Here is a 19469-nt window from a genome sequence, read left to right as displayed (position 1 = left end):
CAGTCCTCTGCTTCGGCGCTGGCTCCAGCTATGGAATGGGTATGATTAATGCTGAGGCAATTGGAGAACGCACCAGAGCCACATGAGCAGTTCATCCTAGGGGAACAGAGATGTCCACACCTTCCCCTGCCATCTGCACCTAGAGAGGTCCGATCTCCTATCCAGGACTTGTGTCAGGTGACGCTTTTGCTTGTCCTCCTGTGGTTCACACTCTTCCGACCGTACTGCCATTGGAACCGGGATCCGAGTTCTTGTCATCGGAGCATTCTGATGGTGCACAAGGGCTGCCTGTTCCCTAGTGACAGTATGAATACCTGAAAGGACTGCCAGCAGCATGGCAGTACGTTCCTCTCCAGCAGTAGGGAAGTCGCTGGTTGCCCTTTCCATGGGATCCTCTGCAACATCAGCCAGCTCCATCGCTCCATCTTGTTGGCCCGAGTGGTGATCCTGGCCCCAGCACCCACTCTTGTAACCCACCTGTTTGTCAAGGAAGGCTTCACTCCTTGTCCCCACTTAGGGCATCATTGAGTAGGCGCTCCAAACTGGTTGTGGAGGGCGAACCACTGGTTCTGATGGTACTACCAGAGCAAGAGCATTTCCCATTGTCCTCTCCAGATGCTTCAGTAACTTCAACTTTCCCCTTACTCCCAGATGACTTTCGGCAATTCCAAGAACTCCTGCGAAGGGTGGCGGATGAGCTTCATGGTCTAATGGAGGAGGTACAAGACAAACAGCATCAGCTCCTGGACAGCCTTCATTTCTTGGTACCATCAGGGTTGCTATTCTCTAACCAGCTTGAACAGTTTGGCATACCCTGGCCACTTACACGCCTATCCCCCAAGGGGGCAGAGAAGAGGTACCAGGTGGGGGGGGGGTCAGAGTTTTTTTTTCTCACACCGCCACCCAGTTCCCTCATGGTGCAGGCAGCAACGGAACGGTCCAGACAGCAACAACTGCATTCCACTCCGACAGATAAGGAGGGCAAACGCTAAAGAGTATTTCTCAATGGTGCTGCAAGCACTGGTGGATCACAAGGGATCTTTCACCGGCAACAATGTGGGATGGCCAGGAAAGGTGCATGACGTTCACATCTTCAGGAACTCCGGGCTGTGCAAGCAGTTGCAAGAAGGAACTTACTTCCCAGACCAGAAAATTACCATTGAGGATGTTGAAATGCCAATAGTTATCCTTGGGGACCCAGACTACCCCTTGCTCCCATGGCTTATGAAGCCATACACAGGCATCCTGGACAGTACTAAGAGGCAGTTCAACTATAGGCTGAGCAAGTGCAGAATGGTGGTAGAATGTTCCTTTGGATATTTAAAAGCTCCCGGGCGCTGTTTGCTGACTAGATCAGACCTCAGCGCAACCAATATTCCCATTTTTATTGCTGCTTGCTGTGTGCACCATAATATCTGTGAGAGTACGGGAGAGATGTTTATCACGGGGTGGGAGGTTAAGGCAAATCGCCTGATGGCCAATTTTGAGCAGCCAGACACCAGGGCAATCAGAAGAGCTCAGGAAGACGCGCTGCGCATCAGAGAGGCTTTGAAAATCAGTTTTGTCGCTGGCCAGGCTATGGTTTGACAGCTGTGTGTGTTTCTCCTTGCTACAAACCAGCCCTCTTGGTTGATTTTAATTCCTTGTAAGCCAACCACCCTCCCGCCTTCGATCACAGCTGACAAGGGAAATAGTCACTATTGTTTTGAAACCATGCATTCTTTCTTTATTAGTTTAAAAAAAAAAGTGAGATAACTGACAAGGTAGCCAGGGTGGGGTGGAGGAGTAAAGGATAGGGACACATTGTTTATTGTAGCCACACTACAAATCAAAAGTGTTTGAATGACAGCCTTCTGTTGCTTGGGCCATCCTCTGGAGTGGAGTGTCTGGACGCCTGGAGCCTCCCCCTTTCCCTCCCCCCCCCCCGTTCTTGGGCATCTGGGTGAGGAGGATATCTAACTTGGGGAGGAGGGCAGGCGGTTGTACAGTGAATGGAGCAGCAGTCTGTGCTCTTGTTGGCTTTCCTGCAGCTGCAACAGATGCCTGAGCATGTCCATTTACTCCCCCATTAGCCTTAGCATTGCATCCTGCCTCTTCTCACGCACTCACTTAATGCTTTCCTGGTCTCTGCCACTGAATGCCTCCATGCATTCAGCTGTGCCCTATCAGTGCGTGAGGACTGCATGAGCTCGAAAAACATGTCATCGTGAGTTCAGATTAGAAGATGAAAAAAAACGCAATAACCTCAGGGACGGAGATGGGGGGGCATAGCAACATTTGCACCTGAGGGGAGATAAAAAGGGAGAGTAAAATTTAAGATACATTTCTGAGAACAAAAGGGAGATTCTTTCACAGTGAATCAAGCAATTCACAGCAGACAGCACACGTGCTTTAGGTACAAGGTCACATTTTACCTTTTATATTGAGCGCCTGCCAGTATGGTGACACATCACAAATGGCTGGGCAACAGAATTCGGTTTCCAGGCTGCCATGGTAAACCTTTTGGTATGCAGGGTTGGCTTCTTCCACCTTCATAACATGTGGGAATGTTTTCAAACTGTAGCGCTATCTTTTCCCATAGTAAACAATTTCAGTTGGGTTTGCCATTTAAAAGGAGGGGCTGCAGTTTTCAGGTGGATGTGCAGCACACACCTCTCCACATCCCACCATGTGGCTATTCTCTAGAATGATCCCTTCACCTCTCTCCCCACTGCATGGCTATTCTCTGGGGTGATCCCTTTTAGCCAAGCACAAACAACCCAGCACAAACGGGGTCCTTTTGCTGTTCCCTTAAAAAATTCCCCGATTTCAACCAGGTGACCATGAATGATATCAGTCTCCTGAGGCTAACACAGAAAGATATAGACTGAATATTGCTTGAATGTGACAAAACCCAGCACCATTCGCTGCCATGCTTTGTGCTGCAATGATTCCAGAGTACTTGCTGCTGGCTTGGCGTCGTAAAGTGGAGGACGAAATAAGGCAGCGCTCCCAAGAAACCTGCAAAGACTTTCAGAGTACCTCCAGGAAAGCTTCACGGAGATGTTTCTGGAGGATTCCCGTTCCGTCCCCAGACACGTTAGCAGACTTTTCCAATAGCTGTACTGGCTGCGAATGCATCCCAATTCTTCAGGAAAAATCAAACATTAAACACTATTCCTTTTAAACCCTGTACTGTAGTTACAAATGTGCACTCACCAGAGCTACCAGCTCCGGCTTCAGGGTCGGGTATCCTGCCTTGGGAGGGTATTGGCTCCAGGGTGATGAAAAGGTCCCGACTGCCGGGGAGAATGGATTCACCACCTGCCTGCTGCACCTTCTCCTCCTCCTCCTCTTCCTCATCCACAAAATCCTCCTCCGTGTTGCGTGAGACTCCCTGCTTGCAGGTGTCCACGGACAGCAGTGGGGTAGTAGTAGGATCCCCCCCTAGAATGCCATGCAGCTGATCATAGAAGCGGCATCTGTGGGACTCTGACCCAGAGTGACCGTTTGCCTCTTCGTCTTTTGGTAGGCTTGCCTGAGCTCCTTAACTTTCACACGGCACTGCTGTGTGTCCCTGGTGTAGCCTCTCTCCATAAGAACATAAGAATGGCCATACTGGGTCAGACCAAAGATCCATCCAGCCCAGTATCTTGTCTACCAACAGTGGCCAATACCAAGTGCCCCAGAGGGAGTAAACCTAACAGATAATGATCAAGTGATCTCTCTCTTGATATCCATCTCCACCTTCTGACAGACAGAGGCTAGGAACACCATTCCTTGCCCATCCTGGCTAATAGCGATTAATGGACTTAACCTCCATGAATTTATTCAGTTCTCTTTTAAACCCTGTTATAGACCTAGCCTTCTCAACCTCCTCAGGCAAGGAGTTCCACAGGTTGACTGTGCGCTGAGTGAAGAAGAACTTTCTTTTATTTGTTTTAAACCTGCTGCCCATTAATTTCATTTGGTGGCCACTAGATCTTATATTATGGGAACAAGTCAATAACTTTTCCTTATTCACTTTCTCTGCACCACTCATGATTTTATATATCTCTCTCATATCCCCCCCTTAGTCTTCTCTTTTCCAAGCTGAAAAGTCCTAGCCTGTTTAACCTCTCCTCATATGGGACCCATTCCAAACCCCTCATCATTTTAATTGTTTCTGAACCTTTTCTAATGCCTGTATATCTTTTTTGAGATGAAGAGACCACATATGTATGCAGTATTCAAGATATGGGCGTACCATGGACTTAGAGAAGGGAAATAAGATATTCTCCATCTTAGACTCTATCCCTTTTTTAACGATTCGTAACATCCCGTTTGCTTTTTAGATTGCTGCTGTACACTGCGGGGATCATAGAATCATAGAATATCAGGGTTGGAAGGGACCCCAGAAGGTCATCTAGTCCAACCCCCTGCTCAAAGCAGGACCAAGTCCCAGTTAAATCATCCTAGCCAGGGCTTTGTCAAGCCTGACCTTAAAAACCTCTAAGGAAGGAGATTCTACCACCTCCCTAGGTAACGCATTCCAGTGTTTCACCACCCTCTTAGTGAAAAAGTTTTTCCTAATATCCAATCTAAACCTCCCCCATTGCAACTTGAGACCATTACTCCTCGTTCTGTCATCTGCTACCATTGAGAACAGTCTAGAGCCATCCTCTTTGAAACCCCCTTTCAGGTAGTTGAAAGCAGCTATCAAATCCCCCCTCATTCTTCTCTTCTGCAGACTAAACAATCCCAGCTCCCTCAGCCTCTCCTCATAAGTCATGTGCTCTAGACCCCTAATCATTTTTGTTGCCCTTCGCTGTACTCTTTCCAATTTATCCACATCCTTCTTGTAGTGTGGGGCCCAAAACTGGACACAGTACTCCAGATGAGGCCTCACCAGTGTCGAATAGAGGGGAACGATCACGTCCCTCGATCTGCTCGCTATGCCCCTACTTATACATCCCAAAATGCCTGTCTTCAGAGAACTATCCACGATGACTCCAAGATCTTTCTCCTGAATAATTGTAGCTAAGTTAGCCCCCATCATATTGTACGTATAGTTGGGGTTTTCTTCCCCAATGTGCATTACTTTACATTTATCCACATTAAATTTCCTTTGCCATTTTGTTGCCCAATCACTTAGTTTTGTGAGATCTTTTTGAAGTTCTTCACAGTCTGCTTTTGTGTTAACTATCTTGAGCAGTTTAATATCATCTGCAAACTTTGCCACCTCACTGTTTACCCCTTTCTCCAGATCATTTATGAATAAGTTAAATAGGATTGGTCCTAGGACTGATCCTTGGGAAACACCACTAGTTACCCCTCTCCATTCTGAAAATTTACTATTTATTCCTACCCTTTGTTCCCTGTCTTTTAATCAGTTCTCAATCCATGAAAGGATCTTCCCTCTTATCCCATGACAACTTAATTTACGTAAGAGCCTTTGGTGAGGGACCTTGTCAAAGGCTTTCTGGAAATCTAAGTGCACTATGTCCACTGGATCCCCCTTGTCCACTTGTTTGTTGTCCCCTTCAAAGAACTTTAAGAGATAAGACATGATCTCCCTTTACAGAAACCATGTTGACTTTTGCACAACAATTTATGTTCTATTTGTCTCACAATTTTATTCTTTACTATTGTTTCAGCTAATTTACCCGGTACTGACGTTAGACTTACCGGTCTGTAATTGCCAGGATCCCCTCTAGAGTCCTTCTTAAATATTGGCGTTACATTAGCTATCTTCCAGTCATTGGGTACAGGTTTAAAGGACAGGTTACAAACCATAGTTAATAGTTCCGCAGTTTCACATTTGAGTTCTTTTAGAACTCTTGGGTGAATGCCATCTGGTCCTGGTGACTTGTTACTGTTAAGTTTCTCAATTAATTCCAAAACCTCCTCTAGTGACACTTCAATCTGTGACAATTCCTCAGATTTGTCACCTACAATGGACGGCTTAGGTTTTGGAATCTCCCCAACATCCTCCATCATGCCCTGTGCGATTTTGGCATATAGATTAGCATTTCTTCTTTTTGATTGGAGTCCGGCCTGCACAGATTCTTCTCCCCATACAGTAGTCAGATCCAGTATCTCCCTTTCGGTCCATGCTGGAGCTCGTTTGCAATTCTTGGGATCTGCATGGTCACCTGTGCTGCTGAGTTCACTACGCTGACCAAACAGGAAATGTAATTCAAAGTTTCTTGGGGTTTTTCCTGTGTACCTGGCTAGTGCATTGGAGTTGAAAGTGCTGTCCAGAGCGGTCACATTGGAGCACTCTGGGATAGATCCCGGAGGCCAATACTGTTGAATTGCATCTGCACTACCCCAAATTCGATCTAGCAAGGTCAATTTTAACACTACTCCCCTCGGCTGGGAGGAGTACAGAAGTCGATTTTGAGAGCCCTTTAGGTCAACGGAACGGGGTTGGTTGTGTAGACGCATTCATTTTAAAATTGACCTAACACGACTAAATTCAACCTAATCTCGTAACATAGACCACGGCTTAGACTATCCAAGTGTGTCTTAGACTGTCACTGTTTTATCTAAGAAAAATCCACCTGAACAGATTAAAGCTCCTTCTACAGGCTCAGGCAACCTGTATGGCCCGTGTAGATAACATTCCCATATCAGAGTTGTGTAGGACAGATCCACACCTTTAACATTTATTGTTCCCTGATGCAAGCATGCATGTTGGACACTTTTTTTTGTAAGGCATTCCTATACTCACTCTTCCTGTATGCCTCCTGTGGCCTGCCTCCTACTAGTAGGGATACTCTGTTTTAGTCACCAAGAGCAGAATATATGAACAATAAATAAACAAAAACCAACAGTTACTTACCTTTCAGTAATTAGTTCCCTGAGATGCTTTAAAAGAACTGGCTGAGGCACTTGCTGGGCCGTTAATGTTGATTTTCAGTAAGTCTTTGAGCACTGGAGAAGTTCCAGAAGTATAGAAGAAAGCTAATTTTGTGTCAGTTTTTAAAATGGTACATGGTAAATTATAGGCTTGTTAGTCTGATGTTGAAAGCTGGCTGTATTTTAAAGAAGTGGCGCAGGAACAAACCCTCCCGATGTGCAGAAAGAATAGCAAATATGGCGGGTGACCAGCTGGGCTTAACAGTGAAATCTTCAGTGAGCTTAAACATAAAAAGGAAGCTTACAAGAAGTGGAAACTTGGTGAGATGACTAGGGAGGAGTATAAATATATTGCTCAAACATGCAGGGATGTAATCAGGAAGGCAAAAACACAACTGGAGTTGCAGCTAGCAAGGAATGTGAAGGGTAACAAGAAGGGTTTCTACAGGTATGTTAGCAAGAAGGAAAAAGGTCAGGGAAAGTGTGGGACCCTTACTGAATGGGGGAGGCAACCTAGAGACAGATGATGTGGAAAAAGCTGAAGTACTCAATGCTTTTTTTTTTTTTTTTTTTTTTTTTTTGCCTTGGTCTTCACAAGGTCAGCTCCCACACTGCTGTTCTGGGCAGCACGGTATGGGGAGGAGGTGAGCAGCCCTTAGTGGTGAAAGAACAAGTTAAGGACTGTCATAAATATAGAGAGAAGGGTAGCATAAAATCCCTCCTTGGCAGCTATACTAAATTGCCTTACCTGTAAGGTGTTAAGTAGTTCAAATAACCTAGTCGGCACCTGACCAGAAGGACCAATGAGAAAAGAAGATACTTTCAGATCTGCGGGGGGGAAGGTTTTGTTTCTGCTCTGTTTGTTGTTCCCTCTTTGGACGGAGGAGAAGCCAAGCAGGTACAACATCTCCTGAAAATCTACTTGGAATAATCCATCTAAATATCACACAAATTGTAAGTAGGGCAAGGAAATGAGTTAGGTTATCTTTTGTTTTAGCTTGTGAATTTTCCTGTGCTACAGAGATGGTTTTATTCCTGTTTTTGTAACTGTGAAGCTGAACCCAATGGGGAATCCTCTGTGTTTTAAATCTTATTACCCTGTAAAATTACCTTCCATCCTGATTTTGCAGATGTGATTTTTATTTTTTTCTTTCTAAATAAAGTTCTTCTTTTAAGAACCTGATTGATTTCAGTGTCCTGAAGACAAAGCGTCTGGTCTGTGCTCACACTGCTAAGGCAACTAGTTGGTAGTTTATTCTCAAGCCTCCCCAGGAAAGGACATGAAGGGGCTTGGGGCGGATATTTTGCAGGGACAGGGATTCCAAGTGACCTTTCCCTGAATTTTTGTGTAAATCACTTGGTGGTGGCAGCAATACTGTCCAAGGAAAAGGAAAGGAATTTGTGCCTTGGTAGTTTTAACCTAAGCTGGTAGAATATAAGCTTAGGGGGTCTTTCATGTTGGTCCCACATCTGCACTCCAGAGTTCAGAGTGTGTTTGGGAAAACCTGACAAGGACTATTTAGAAAAGCTGGACATGCACAAGTCCATGGGTCCAGATCTAATGCATCAGAGGGTATTGAGGGAATTGGCTGATATGATTGCAGCTTACCTTTGAAAGGCCATTACCTTTGAAATCTCGTGGCAATCAGGGGAGGTCCCGGAGATTGGAAAAAGGCTAATATAGTACCCATTTTTAAAAAAGGGGAGGAGGAGAACCCAGGAAGCTACAGCCATACCTCAGTCTCTGGAAAAATCATGGAGCAGATCCTCAAAGAAACCATTTTGAAGCACTTGGAGGAGAGGAAGGTGATCAGGAACAGTCAACATGGATTCACCACGGGCAAGTCATGTCTGACCAATCTGGTTGCCTTCTATGATGAGATAACAGGCTCTGTGGATATGGGGAAAGCGGTGGATGTGATATATCTTGACTTTAGTAAAGCTTTTGATACAGTCTCCCACAGTATTCTTGCCAGCAAGTTAAAAAAGTATGGATGGGATGAATGAACTATAAGGTGGATAGAAAGCTGGCTAGGTTGTTGGGCTCAGTGGATAGTGATCAACAGCTCGATGTCTAATTGGCAGCCAGTATCAAGCGGAGTGCCCCAGGGAGTCCGTCCTGGGGCCAGTTTTGTTCAACGTCTTTATGATCTGGATGATGGGATTAATTGCACCCTCAGCAAGTTCGCAGATGACACTAAGCTGTGGGGAGGGGTAGATATGCTGGAGGGTAGAGAGAGAGTCCAGAGTGACCTAGACAAATTGGAGGATTGGACTAAAAGAAATCTGATGAGGTTCAACAAGGACAAGTGTGGAGTCCTGCACTTAGGACAGAAGAATCCCATGTACAGCTACGGGCTGGGGACCGACTGGCTAAGTAGCAGTTCTGCAGAAAAGGAGCTGGGGATTACAGTGGACGAGAAGCTGAATATGAGTAAACAGTGTGCCCTGGTTGCAAGAAGGCTAATGGCATATTGGGCTGCATTAGTAGTAGCATTGCCAGCAGATCGTGGGAAGTGATTATTCTCCTCTATTCGGCACTGATGCCACATCTGGAGTATTGCGTCCAGTTTTGGTCCACCCATGTCACGTTATTGATTTGAACTGGGACCATACAGAACATGGTTGCAACCAAGGTCCTGTAGTGGCACCAAATCTTTTATAAAGGGGGTCAAATAAGGTGTCTAAGACAAGGTTATGGTTTGCTGGTTATGATTATGTGATCTGTATGCATGTATCATTTTTGTATTTAAAGTTATAAGTATTGGCTCTATACTGTCTGTATTTGAGACTTGTGCTATGCTTCTGGGTGACACCCCAGACAAGTTGGTGTCAGCTCTGCCTAGCCTGCTTGATGGCCCATTAAGGACCATCAGCTATACAATTGACCCATTGAGAGAAGGCAGACACGCCTTGTGACTCAGCAAGGTATGCAGGGACATGCCTATGGACAAAACTGAGGTTTTTCCATGCCATGTGATGGACAGCTTGTCTTTGGAACAAAGAAAGAGAGACCACATGGCAAGAGAATATAAAAAGCTGCTGCAGCTCCTCTATCTGGTCTTCAGTCCTGCTTTTTACCTCTGGAGGAACTTTGGCACTCTCAGTTGGGTCCCACCAGAACCAGCATCTTTAAACCCCACTACAGAGGGGATGTGGACAAATGGGAGAGTCCAGCGGAGGACAACGAAAATGATTCAGGGCTGGGGCACATGACTTACAAGGAGAGGCTGAGGGAATTGGGGTTATTTAGCCTGCAGAAGAGAATAGTAAAGGGGGGATTTGATAGCAGCCTTCAACTACCTGAATTGGGGTTCCAAAGAGGATGGAGCTCAGCTGTTTTCAGTGGTGGCAAATGACAGAACAAGAAGCAGTGGTCTCAAGTTGCAGTGAGGGAGGTCTAGGTTGGATATTAGGACACACTATTTCACTAGGAGGGTGGTGAAGCACTGGAATGGGTTACCTAGGGAGGTGGTGGAACCTCCATCCTTTGATGTTTTTAAGATCAGGCTTAACAAAGCCCTGTCTGGGATGATTTAGTTGGGGGTTGGTCCTTCTTTGAGCTGTGGGTTTGACTAGATGATCTCCTGAGGTCTCTTCCAACCGTAATCTTCCATGATTCTATCCCAAGCAAGATAATGGAGTGGCCGATAAGGGACTTGATTGATAAGGAATTAATGTCAGGTGATGTAATGCAAATCACCACGGGTTTATGGGAAATGGATCTTTTCAAACCTTATCTTTTTTTGATGAGGTTACAAAATTGGTTGATAAAGGTAATCGTGTTGATATAATATACTTAAACATTGTAAGACTTTTGACTTGGTACCACCCTACATTTTTATTTAAAATCTTGAACAGTATAAAATTAACATGGCACACATTAAATGGATTAAAAACTGGCTAACTGATAGATCTCAAAATGTTTGCAGTGTTGTTGTAGCCATATTGGTCTCTTTCACCAATGGAAGTTGGTCCAATAAAAGATATGATCTTACCATCCAAGTCTCAAAATGTAGTTATAAATGGGGAGTTATCAAGGAGATGTTTCCAGTGGAGTCCCACCAGAATCAATGCTTGGTCCTTTGCTATTTAACATGTTTTGTCAATGACCTGGAAGAAAATGTAAAATCATCACTGATAAAATTTGCAAATGACCCAAAACTGGAGGAGTGGAAAATAATGAAGAGGACAGATCAATGATTCAGAGCATTGTGGATCACTTGGTAAACTGGGCACAAGCAGTATACGTTTTAATACAGCAAAGTGTAGTGAAGATCCACGAGAATGGTTAAAGGATTAGAAAACATGCTTTATATGATAGACTGAAATAACTTAATCTATTTTGCATAAGAAAGAGACGGTTAAGGGGTGACATATTTACAGACTGTACATCTACATGGGGAAACAGATATTTAATAATCTCTCTAATCTAGCAGAGAAAGGTATGAGATGATACAATGGCTGGAAGCTGAAGCTAGACAAATTCAGACTGGAAATTAGGTGTAAATTTTTAACAGTGAGAACAGTTTACCAAGGATCATGATGGATTTTCCATCACTGACTATTTTTAAATCAAGTTTGGACGTTTTTCTAAAAGATCTCCTCTAGGAATTATTTTGGGGCAGTTCTATGTCCTGTGTTATACAGGAGGTCAGACTAGATGATCACAGTGGTCCCTTCGGGCCTTGGAATCTGTGAATCTATATGTTGTCCACACAGATTCCACAACCTGCCTTCCATACCAGCTAACAGGAGTCCTGCTTCTAACCTATGGAATTCTTATAGGTGAAGGAACGGAGTGCAGATTCCAATCACCCCGCTCTAAATTGTCCTCTGCTATGGGGAACAAGAGGGCACTCAGGCCACATGCATATAAACTGCTGTTCTAAAGAATCAGATCTTCCTGCGTGGGGCATATGCACACCCAAGAGTGGAATGACCACACATCTCGAAAAACCACATTTACTATTGTTTTGTATTTGAGAGAGCCTAGGCCAAGCCACATATGTTAGAATCATAGACTTTAAGGTCAGAAAGGACCATTATGATTGTCTAGTATGACCTCCTGCATAACACAGGCCACAAAATCTCACCCGGCCACTCCTGTAACAAACTCTAACCAATGTCTGAGCTATTGAAGTCCTCAGATTGTGGGTTAAAGACTTAGAGGTGCAGAGAATCCTCTAGCAAGTGACCCCTACCCCATGCTGCAGAGGAAGGCTAAAAACCCCCAGGGCCTCTGCCAACCTGCCCTGGAGGAAAATTTCTTCCTGACCCCAAATATGGCAGTCAGCTAAATCCTGAGCATGTGGGCAAGACTCACCAGCTACCCAGGAAAGAATTCTCTGTAGTAACTCCGATCCCACCCATCTAACATCCCATCACAGGCCATTAGGCATATCTACCGCTAATAGTTGAAGATCAATTAATTGCCAGAATTAAGCTATCCCATTATATCATTCCTTCCACAAACTTATCAAGCTTAGTCTTGAAGCCAGATATGTCTTTTGCCCCCACTGCTTCCCTTGAAAGGCTGTTCCAGAACTTCACTCCTCTGATGGTTAGAAACCCTCGTCTAATTTCAAGTCTAAACTTCCTGATGGCCAGTTTATATCCAGTTGTTCTTGTGTCCACATTGGTACTGAGCTTAAATAATTCTTCTCCCTCCACGGTATTTATCCCTCTGATATATTTATAGAAAGCAATCATATCTCCCTTCAGCCTTCTTTTGGTTAGGTTAAAGAAGCCAAGCTCTTTGAGTCTCCTTTCATAAGACAGGTTTTCCATGCCTCGGATCATCCTAGTAGCCCTTCTCTGTACCTGTTCCAGTTTGAATTCATCTTTCTTAAACATGGGAGACCAGAACTGCACATCAGTATTCCAGCTGAGGTCTCACTAGTGCCTTGTATAATGGTACTAACACCTCCTTGTCTCTCCTGGAAATACCTCGCCTGATGCATCCCAAGGCCGCGTTAGCTTTTTTCACAGCCATATCACATTGGCGGCTCATAGTCATCCTGTGATCAACCAATACTCCGAGGTCCTTCTCCTCTGTTACTTCCAAGTGATGTGTCCCCAGTTTATAATAGAAATTCTTGTTACCCCTAAATGCATGACCTTGCACTTTTCACTATTAAATTTCATCCTATTGCTATTACTCAAGTTTACAAGGTCATCCAGATCTTCCTGTATGATATCCCGATCCTTCTCTGAATTGGCAATACCTCCCAGCTTTGTGTTATCTGCAAACTTTTATTAGCACATTCCCACTTTTTGTGGCAAGGTCAGTAATAAAAAGATTAAATAAGATTGGTCCCAAAACCGATCCCTGGGGAACTCCACTAGTAATCTCCTTCCAGCCTGACAGTTCACCTTTCAGTGTGACCCGCTTTAGTCTCCCCTTTAACCAGTTCCTTATCCACCTTTCAATTTTCATATTGATCCCCATCTTTTCCAGTTTAGCTAATAATTCCCCATGTGGAACCGTATCAAATGCCTTACTGAAATCGAGGTAAATTAGATCCACTGTGTTTCCTTTGTCTAAAAAATCTGTTACCTTCTCAAAGAAGGAGATCAGGTTGGTTTGACACAATCTACCTTTTGTAAAACAATGTTGTATTTTATCCCAATTACCATTGACCTCAATGTCCTTAACTACTTTCTCCTTTAAAATTTTTTCCAAGACCTCTTTGAAAAGGAAACACATTTTTCTCTTCCCCCAGCTAACCATTACACATAAGGATGTAGTTACAATGAATAATGCTGATAGATTAAAAGTGAAACTTTGGCACAACAATGACTTGTTTAATGAAAACAGATCCCACTTTCATAAAGATCCTGTTTGTCAAAGTAGCGGTTCAGTTGCAGTTCCTGTTCTTTGTGAAATTTTTTAGCTGGCTCAAGCTCTTTCAAAGATCTGTTTTCATGAAACTGTTCAGCCGGTTAAAGAGCATAGTAGTTACTTTCACAAAGACCAGGATTAGTATATAATTGTTCATATTATTTTAGGAGTAGTAGAGCTATTGAGCCGGCAGAACTGTTTCATGAAGAACTAGATCTTTGACACAATTGATATTGCATTTTTTTAAAAGATCCTGTTCGCTATAAGACCATGAAGTCAGTTGTGGAGCAGAGCTCCTAAACCAATTGAAAATTTTCATGGAGATCCTGATCTTTAACAAAATTGCTGTTATTTTTCAAACATCTTCTTTGACACATCACAAATGCAACTGGAGTAGCAAAATCCACAGGGAGGGGCTCTGCAGGCAGGGAGCATGCATATGATTCTTATTTCACCAGTGACACATGTTTAATGTAAACTTTCTAAGCTGGACTTTGGGCCACCTTAAATGCTTCATGCACCTGAAATAACAGTACTATAGTGTGCTTTGTTCTTGGACTGAGTTTAGAAGTAAAGACCATGACTGTTTTTGTTTTTTGTTTTGTTTTTAATGTTCAGATTACTTTCAAAACAGAACCGTCTCACCATGACCCGAAATGCTGTGTGGGCTCTATCAAACCTCTGCAGAGGGAAGAATCCTCCTCCAGAGTTTGCCAAGGTAAGAAATGTGTTAAAGAAATCAAGGATTTGAGAGGTAGTCAGATGATGTCCATGAATAAGGAAGAAAGAAAGGCATTGTGGTGTTTAGTGCGAAGCAGCAGAAATGTTTGGGACTTTCAAAATTTCTGTTTGAACAGACTTCTTACAAATCAGGATTGTTTTTAAGTGTGCTTGGTGCTGTTGAAATGTGTATAGATTGCCAGCTTTGGAAGTAAAGTTCTTGATTCATAGAATCAGGTCCAGCATATAGTCAGCTGCATTGCAGGTTTCTCCCATGTGTATTGCCCTTGCCAGTATGTCTCACCTCTAACATGGACACCACCTCTAGAAAAGAGAGGGGAGTTCATTTTTCATGATACAGTTACTCTTTGCCTTCTTGCTGAGACTATCAACAAGCAAGGGAGTGAATTAGCACCAACTGAAATGGTAGGGTTTTTTTTGTGATGTGGAGAGCTCTCCACAAGGAACTAAAATGGTACCTCCAGGTCCACCTCTTAGACAACTGATAGAGGTGGGGTTTTTGAATGGTTAGTATTTTTCAGAGAAAGGTATTTTATGAAAAAATCAGTTTCTAAACCGGTCTTTCTAACCTAGTACATGGAATGAAGACTTATCTTCTGGAGATCAGTTATGTATACTTAAAGTACAGAAGAACGTTCGTTCTTCCACAGAGAGTTTGGGTACCTTTCCATGATTTTGTGTATTCTCCTGACAGAACTCTGCCTCGCTTGTAACAGTCAGTTCTGTGGAGCCTGGTTGCAACTCTCAAATTCCTTAAACTCGAGTCAAGCTTCTCAAGCAGAGCACCAATTATATGAGTGTCTGATGAATATCGGGGGAGGGGGTGGGCGTTGGTGATAGAATGGGAAGTATTGAACAAACTGTCTGCAATCCTACCCATTATGTCTTCAATACTGTGCCATACCTATTTGCACTGAGCAAGGTCTGGCCTTTACTATGCACTCATAATAATAATTGGTATGTACACAGTATGCATCTAGTTTGAACCAGGAGGAGCAATCAATATTGGCAGGGCTTCATAGGGCACTGCCATAAGTGATACAGGCAGGATAGTTGCTGAGTTGCTTAGTCTAACATCAGGAAGTTGTGGGGTTCTGCATGGATATATTTAAGACCTCTCTCTAATGCCACACTGCTTTGAGCTCATGTCATTTTACTTACGGTCACGCAAACTGGCCCAAGTCTGAAAGCGGGTGGGACACGTATACTAGTCTGGAGACTTTGCTGCTGGATAGTTCAGGGCCTGACAAAGCATTACGGGGCACTATCGATAATAGCTGCAACTTGTGCAGAACCAGAAAGCATATAACTGATTCTGAATGTCACACTGCTCCCAGTTTCTCCTGTGGTGATATTTGCTGCTGCATGTCTGACCATGTCTGCACTTCTGAGGTTGAAGCAGAATTCACTCCTGCTTCCCCATGAAGATTGGACACTGCATGGAAGTATTGATTTAGGTTCTCCACATTTTCCAGAATGAGTACCTGTATATTCTACTGCTCAGTAGTCAAAAACAATACTTTTAGAATACTTCTCCCAGCTGTCTTGGCCCTTTGAATTCAACTGTTCATATATCTGCTTTTTCTACTGAATGTAGGTTGCACCCTGTCTGAGTGTGCTGTCCTGGTTGCTGTTTGTCAATGACACAGATGTGCTAGCTGATGCCTGCTGGGCCTTGTCATATTTGTCTGATGGACCTAATGATAAAATCCAAGCGGTGATTGATGCAGGAGTGTGCAGAAGACTTGTTGAGTTACTGATGTAAGAACTTCACTTTTAACAAATGTATTACTCACTGTTACCCCTTTACACTTTCCTCACAGCTCAGCTTCCTACAATAGTAAGGTTAGGTAGAATTTCTGGAACAGTAGGGTTAAACAGTAATTTTCCTGGCTTAAAGCCAGCTTGTTCACCTATTGTACAGTCCCTGCTCTTCTCAAAGGCTGCTGCAGGAGAGCCATCAATAGCAAGTGGGTGAACTTGAGGACTACAGACCAAGAGCAATTCCCAGACTTTGTTGCTACTTTTCTTGTGCAAGAAATTGGGGCATGGGAGAATTGGGGGGATTAGGATTTGAAATCAGCTTCAGAACAAAGGGGTTAAAAATTGGGATCAACATTTTCAATCCTTGGTGCCCAAAGTTAGACTTCTAAATCATGTTCTTCAGACCCCTAAGTAAAAGAAGACTGATTTTTTTTCTGAAATGCAGACTTCCTGCAGCTCCCTTTGGCTTTAATGGGAGTTGTGGCTGATCAGTAATTGTATACATTTTGACTTTTTATTTTGGTACCTATATATGGACTTAGGAGTCTGGTATTAGGCATCCAAGTTTACAAATTTATGCTGAAATTTTCAGAAAAAGGTTTAGTCTTTCATACTGAAACAGTTTAACAGTTTCTAGGGTATAAACAATATGTTTAAAAAAAACTTGATTTTGAAAAATAGCTTTAAGGTTCTGTTAAAACTGAAATTTGATACAACAGTTTATTTTATACTGAAGTTACAAAAATGGGACTTAAGCCAATTCAGTCCATACACATGTTAGTCTATTCTCTAACCTTCAAGACATGACTGCATTAATACAAAGCCCTACAAAACGTGTAAAGAAAGAATGTACAACTCTCTTGCTAAAATGGCTAGAGGGTAACCCAGTAATAAACAGAACCTAATAATCACTTATTAAGAATGCAATATGAGAGAAAATGACTGAAAAAGATGCTACTTACTATTTTCTTTTTAATGTCTTGTAATTAGAAGAAACAGCACCATTTCTACTTTTGCTCAGTTTGATCTTCAATAAAATGGTACCATTGATCAATCATAAATATAAAAAATAGTCTGTGAAACATCTGGAAAAACAAGTATAACTTGTTCCTTAAGAATGATCTAAAAGTTGACAAGGTAACCTGATTTCCAGTCATGGTACATGCCAAAATTGAACTGAACCAATAGTGTGTCTTTAAAAAGGAACATTGGTTCAGGAAAAGAAACAAAGCAAAATCTCCTCTTATGGAAGCAATAGATGCATTAAACTTAGGGTAAAGAATAATTAAATTGTAAACTGCTTAAAAATGTTCTTGCTGCAGCTCTCATCTATTCTTAAACTTTTCTCAAATATGCATGATATGTTTTCGATTCACTTCTCCATAAATACATATGTGGTAGTTGGTAAAACCCTGATTTAAATACTTTAAATTAGTTTCCTGATTTTTATATTGAGCAGACACACAAAATGGCCAGGAATAACAGCAGACAGCTCAGCCTGTAGAAGTGTAATATTATACTAGTTTCATCCTTTCATAGAAAGGATATTGATTTTGCATATCAGAGTCTTATACAATTAATCTCTTAGGAATTATAAAATATTTCCTAGAATTTTCTCCATCCTATTAGGGGCCATATCTCCATCCTCTAATGATGGAATCACTAAAGAATGAGAGAAGAGATACAGAAATTTGAGAATTAATCAAACTTTATCAGAATTAACAATTTCAGGTGATTTAGATGCAGATAATTTCCGAAAGTCCCTGCCACTCCAACAGAAATTCTGTTAATAGGAGGACATTTTGCTTGCCAGAATGTGGTCCACTCGAAGATATATTCATGAGTCATTTATTTTTTGTGTATTCTGAGTAATTTGTCTGGTGTTAAGGGGAAGAGGGAAATTCAGTTTCCTATTAAAAGGAAATTCCAATTTACGCTCCGTGACTAATAAAAGCAGAAATAAAACCCTCCTGACAATTTAAAAAAAAATTTCAAAGGAATTAGTGACCAAAAATTTAAGTTGCCCTTAGAGATTAGATTTTTTTTTTTTTGTAATTAGTTTATTTTGTGCATTTGGCAGCAGTTTGTGTGCAGTCAGTTTGTTTCCCTTTTATAGCTAGTAAGTTATTTTCAATGCTGTGAGTATTTCATACAGCAACAGAGGAGAGAAAAATACTGTAAATAATGAGAAAAAAACTGACTGGAGGACTTGGGGTCAGGTATAATATCTGAAACTAGAATCATAGGACTGGAAGGGACCTCGAGAGGTCACTTAGTCCAGTGCCCTGCACTCATGGCAGAACTAAGTATTATCAAAACCATCACTGAAAGGTGTTTAACTTGCTCTTAAAAATCTCTAATCATGGAGATTCGACAAACTCTCTGGGCAATTTATTCCACCTGGACAGTTAGGAAGTTTTTCCTAATGTCTAACCTAAACCGCCCTTGCTGCAATTTAAGCCAATAGCTTCTTGTCCTATCCTCAGAGGTTAAGGAGAATAATTTTTCTGCCCCTTCCTCCTTGTAACAACCTTTTATGTATTGAAAACTGTTAGCATTTCCCCTCTCAATCTTCTCTTCTCTAGCCTAAACAAACCCATTTTTCAGTCCTCCCTCATAGGTCATGTTTTCTAGACCTTTAATCATTTTTGTTGCTCTCCTCTCCACTTTCTCCAATTTGTCTTCATCTTTACTGAAATGTGGCCCCCAGAACTGGACACAGTACTCCAGTTGAGGCCTAATCGGCGTGGAGTAGAGCAGAAGAATTACTACTTGTCTTGCTTACAACACTCCTGCTAATATATCCCAGAATAGTTTACTTTTTTTAATAAAAGTAGTGTTACACTATTGACTCATATTATATAAGTACTTTAATTACACTTTTAAAATTAACTAGATTTCAGATGACTGATTTTCAGGGCTTCTGAGCAGCTCCTATCTGTTAAAGCTGGATGTTCAGCACTTCTGAAAATCAGTTCACAAGCTAACAGGGTTCCTTTAAGATTTTCACCCCCAAATTTTTGAGACACGTTTAGAAATTTGATTTAATCTTAAGTCATTATCAGTTTCTGGAAATTTCCTTTTGGTTTCGATAAAGTTGTCAAGGAAAAATACCCCTACCCCAGTGAATTATTCTTCACCAAATTTATATGTATTAGATTTTAACCTCTGAGAGCTATGTTTCATCATCATATGCCTACATTGCAATGGATTAGACAGCAATCGCCAAGAACCTAAAGTTAGGTTCTCAAGTCAAGGAGAGGAGCCTGGGTGCTTGGTGTTCTTTGAAAACCAGGCC

The 19469-nt window shown here is 42.4% G+C and overlaps 1 protein-coding gene and 1 long non-coding RNA gene across 12 annotated transcripts in view; both read left to right on the top strand.

Moving 5' to 3' along the window:
* The window catches only part of KPNA1 (karyopherin subunit alpha 1), a 134146-nt gene that overhangs the window by 77965 nt on the left and 36712 nt on the right, over positions 1-19469 (top strand). For 10 of the 11 annotated variants that reach the window (XR_006276702.1, XR_006276698.1, XR_006276699.1 and 7 more), the window contains 2 exons: positions 14285-14384; positions 16005-16168. Coding sequence is in view for 8 of the 11 variants with exons in the window: in XM_038387450.2 (XP_038243378.1) it covers positions 14285-14384; positions 16005-16168 (264 nt within the window). In the remaining 3 variants the exon portion in view is untranslated. Of the gene's footprint in view, positions 1-8524; positions 8663-14284; positions 14385-16004; positions 16169-19469 lie in introns of all 11 variants that reach the window. The other variant, XM_043501029.1, reaches the window with a different exon arrangement.
* On the top strand, positions 211-7919 carry LOC122457236. The gene is made up of 3 exons (XR_006276711.1): positions 211-221; positions 440-441; positions 7707-7919. It is a non-coding gene; the product is annotated as an uncharacterized LOC122457236 (long non-coding RNA).

This window comes from Dermochelys coriacea, chromosome 1 (assembly GCF_009764565.3).
Source record: "Dermochelys coriacea isolate rDerCor1 chromosome 1, rDerCor1.pri.v4, whole genome shotgun sequence".
NCBI lineage: Eukaryota > Metazoa > Chordata > Testudines > Dermochelyidae > Dermochelys > Dermochelys coriacea.
Note: the sequence above shows the minus strand (reverse complement) of the source record. Positions and strands in the feature narration are given on the sequence as shown.